The sequence below is a fragment of the Cyprinodon variegatus genome, unplaced genomic scaffold, assembly GCF_000732505.1.
Source record: "Cyprinodon variegatus isolate N-32 unplaced genomic scaffold, C_variegatus-1.0 Scaffold78, whole genome shotgun sequence".
Taxonomy (NCBI): Eukaryota; Metazoa; Chordata; class Actinopteri; order Cyprinodontiformes; family Cyprinodontidae; genus Cyprinodon; species Cyprinodon variegatus.
Window position 1 is genome coordinate 1,553,813 of NW_015150531.1, and position 3,683 is coordinate 1,557,495.

The 3,683-nt window shown below is 37.4% G+C and overlaps 1 protein-coding gene across 1 annotated transcript in view; it reads right to left on the bottom strand.

Annotated features, from left to right (window-relative positions):
• Window positions 1-573: 573 nt before the first annotated feature.
• The window catches only part of preb (prolactin regulatory element binding), a 20,466-nt gene continuing 17,356 nt past the window's right edge, over window positions 574-3,683 (bottom strand). Inside the window, exons 8-10 of the mRNA XM_015372932.1 lie at window positions 2,081-2,153; window positions 1,825-1,984; window positions 574-1,740 (exon numbers count right to left, since the gene is read on the bottom strand). Coding sequence (XP_015228418.1) covers window positions 1,652-1,740; window positions 1,825-1,984; window positions 2,081-2,153 — 322 coding nt within the window. The 3' untranslated portion in view covers window positions 574-1,651. The remainder of the gene's footprint in view (window positions 1,741-1,824; window positions 1,985-2,080; window positions 2,154-3,683) is intronic.

Consider the following 3,683-nt stretch of genomic DNA (forward strand, 5'->3'; position numbering starts at 1 on the left):
GAATTCTAAGGCAACGCAAATATTAAGGTTAAGAGGCTGAGCTCGTAGATGATGATAAAATAACATAGTTATGTATAATATATTACATTTCTGACTGTATATCCCTGTAATTATTACACACTGTAGCTTTAAGAGTTCTTAGATGAAATTTGTATGACTTGGGGCTGAACAATTTTAGTTAATAAACTCTTATATTTTGAATTGAAGTGGTGGTGAATTTATTCCATATATGTGCAGTTATCCGTTTGACCATGATCTGAGCTCCTTTCACACCTCATTTGTTGTTCTAACCACTGATCTCTATTTATACACTGGATTGCTGATTGCCCGTTGGAAGTATGGGGTAAAGTGAAGCCATCTGCCGCCATATTGGTACTCCCTAGTTAGACCCGTCGCGATGTATACAATATGTGCGCTACAACATTAAACTATGATGATGTTTTAATTTTCAGGAGGGCTCAAAACTTTTAAAATAAAGATAAATGAATCACTTTGACACACACTTGCTGTTTCATAGCATAAGTAGATTACTGTAACTTATGATAAAAAAAAAAAAAAAAAAAAAAAAATGGGACATCACATTACATAGTCATTATGAAGTCAATGAAGTCTATAAATCATGAAATATGACATATTATACAAATCCACCAGAACAAAATGTAAGTGTTAACAGAGCATAATAATACTGATTGCCAAAAGTGCTTAATTGATGATATACATGTAATGTACAATATGACATTGTTGTGGTAATTACATATTATATATATTTCAAGATTTACATCAAGACTAAATTACAAGTACATGCCTGTTAATGCCATAGTATTCTATTTTTTAAATTGTGCATGCCAGATGCCATATACTTTTATGCTGTGTCTGTGCATTACCCTTTAAAAAATTTTTTGTTGCTTTTTTTCCATCAATATAACATGCAATATATTTCAGTACGACTTTTTCAAATGAGAAATACAACAAACACTACAAAAATGACGGTGTCATCCACTTAAGAATTACTACATTGACATTTCCCAGTGAATTACTTTCCATTTACTATACTTTCCATTTTCTATCTTTAGACACAATGTCGATGGCTAACTCAGTCAATATCTTCGAGTCAGTCCGAGATAGCCAAACTAATGTTACACTACATAGTATACTTTGGGATACATCGGCGTATATATGGATTTTCTTGGTTAGCAAATCCACTGACTATGAAATTACCTGTGAAACGTTTTTCCACAGACGGCTTGTTTTTGCAAAATGCCAAATAGTACACACGTAGGCATGTTTATGGCGCGTCTCAGTGGGGAGTACCGATATAGCAGCCGGTGGCTTCACTTTTTCCAGGCTGTCAGCAATCCAGCGAATAAGTAGAGATCAGTGGTTCTAACACAGCCAGTAGGACATGCGTTTACAAACAATATATGACAGCCCAAATATTATCAGATTAAATAACATATTTACCACCTATAGTATAGGGGTAGGCAATAAATATAAAAAAAAGAAAGTAAATCTTAAAGTTGCACGACCAGATCAAGAAACATAAATGGCAAATTAAAATTCTGCTACATGCTTTTGGTCCTTCAGATTTTATTGTGTTAAAAAAAAGGCTGCTGATGCAAACAAAAGGTTATTCACTGATAATATGCATCCTTTAGAGAAACAACTGAAAGTGGAACTGTAAAAAAAAGAGCAAACCGACAAATATGAACCCGCAGAAGAGCAGCCAGACAGGAATGGGTCCTAAGGAATACAGGGAGAAAAAATTAATTACAAAAATTTGAGGTTCAGAGATACAGTATGTGTAAAGGCAAATGCCAAACTTACTTCCTTTGGTAACAGCATGTATTTGACAACGACTATCCACAGCTACACTTAGCATTGCTGTTTTGTTACTGCCTTTGATACTTTGGCCTTTCAGGAAGTCAGGCAAAAATGCTAGATCGGTCACAACAATGCCATGTGACTCATTGACATAGTACAGCTTCTGCAAAAAAAAAAAAAAAAATAAATCAATTACATAAAGGTAAACTTTTGAACATCTATTTTTTTTTTATTCAGGCTAGCATTATGCTTGTGTTACCTGTAGAGAGAAAGCAATATAAATTGCTACCGATCCCGTAACTGTGCCAAGGCCAAGAAACTTTCCAGAGTCACTGTTAAAGATAATTTCAATGTTAATTCTTCCATCTGGTATCCTTAAAGCATTTTTTTTTAAGCAAAGTTCTATTAAAAATGAGGGAAAAAGAATAAAACTTTAAAAAGTTTCTTATATTGTGAAAAAAACTGGTGAGTTGTTTTAATGCATAATGCATTACTCAAATAAAGGAAACCATGCAACAACTAAATTCCACAGTATGTATTAAGTGAAGTCTCAGTTGCTGTTTGAATATCAACCCAGGTTCAGAAAAGTAATTAAGATGGCCTTAAGTACATAAGATGGCCTTGGTGATATCAGGTAGGTATAATCCAACTGTAGTGTTTACCAGTTTTTAATGCTGCATGCACCGGCATGTAGGCGGGGGACAAAGGCAACTTTTGAGTTGTCCAGATGTGAGACGACTCAGCTAAATTAAGAAAGACAACTTATTCCCTACTGAAGTGATGGAGTCAAAGCCACCTCTTCAGAGATCAAAACCAATGCCAGAATATTGCCAAATATTTTCGGACTTTATTTCTTGTAAACCACAAAATGCTGAAATGGAAACAATGGTTAATTAATCTACCAAAATTCTGTATTAATCTAGTAATTGTCATAGCTATTAAGTTAATAGATCTAGCCACACTTAGAACTAGATTTTCTAAACTTAATTTACATAGCGTGATGGTTATACGATGACCTAGAAAACAGCAAAAGTAATACATTTTTGTCATATAAAGAAAAAAAAATGTATGGAGGGGGTATTGGAGCTGGGATAAGGAATTGAGGGTTTGGAAGTGGTCATATTCACAGTGGGTTCACACTGGGTCGCGGTGTGCCCCTGGTCCTTGGTCTCTTTCTCCCTTAGTGCAGGGTGGAGAACAGGGAGCCTATTGGGGCCAGTAGGGGAGCTGGCTCCCTGGAAGAACCCTGTTCACTAGTTCTTAGCTCCTCATCTCCGATGCTTGCCCTCAACTACTGTATCACACTACAGTAAAGTTAGGATCTTGGGGAGGAGGTAATCACCAGGGTGGGTTTTCCCAATGCTGGTGGTGGTCTATGCCCCAATTTTTAGAAACATCAAAAGGGCTGGTTATACTCCCCAAAGCAGGGTGTCGCAGATACTTTTTGATTTATGCCCAATAATTGAAGTGTGGTCTGCGCTATGTTATTCCACGCCACAAAGCAAGATAGACAATCACGAACTAGCTGGGGGTCTAGATACTGCCGAGGCGGTGAGGAAGTGGGGGCAAGTTTGTGCGACAACAGAGGGACATGAGGGCGAAGAAGAGCGGGGATCCAGGTGGAAAAAGGGTCCCAGCGTCCCACTTTGGGGTTTGGCCCCTCAGGGGTCGAGCTCTGAGTGCTCTCATTGTCATGATCCTGGCACTGGTGGCTGGCCTGATTGCTCATTCCACTCACCTGTGTAACTCTGTCTGTTTTTCTCATTACTGCTTATCTGATCCACCTGTTTTCAGCTCCTATATATGCTGTGTGTTTTCCAGCTACCAGTGCCAGAATATTCAAGCTGTTTTGTGTGAGTAAC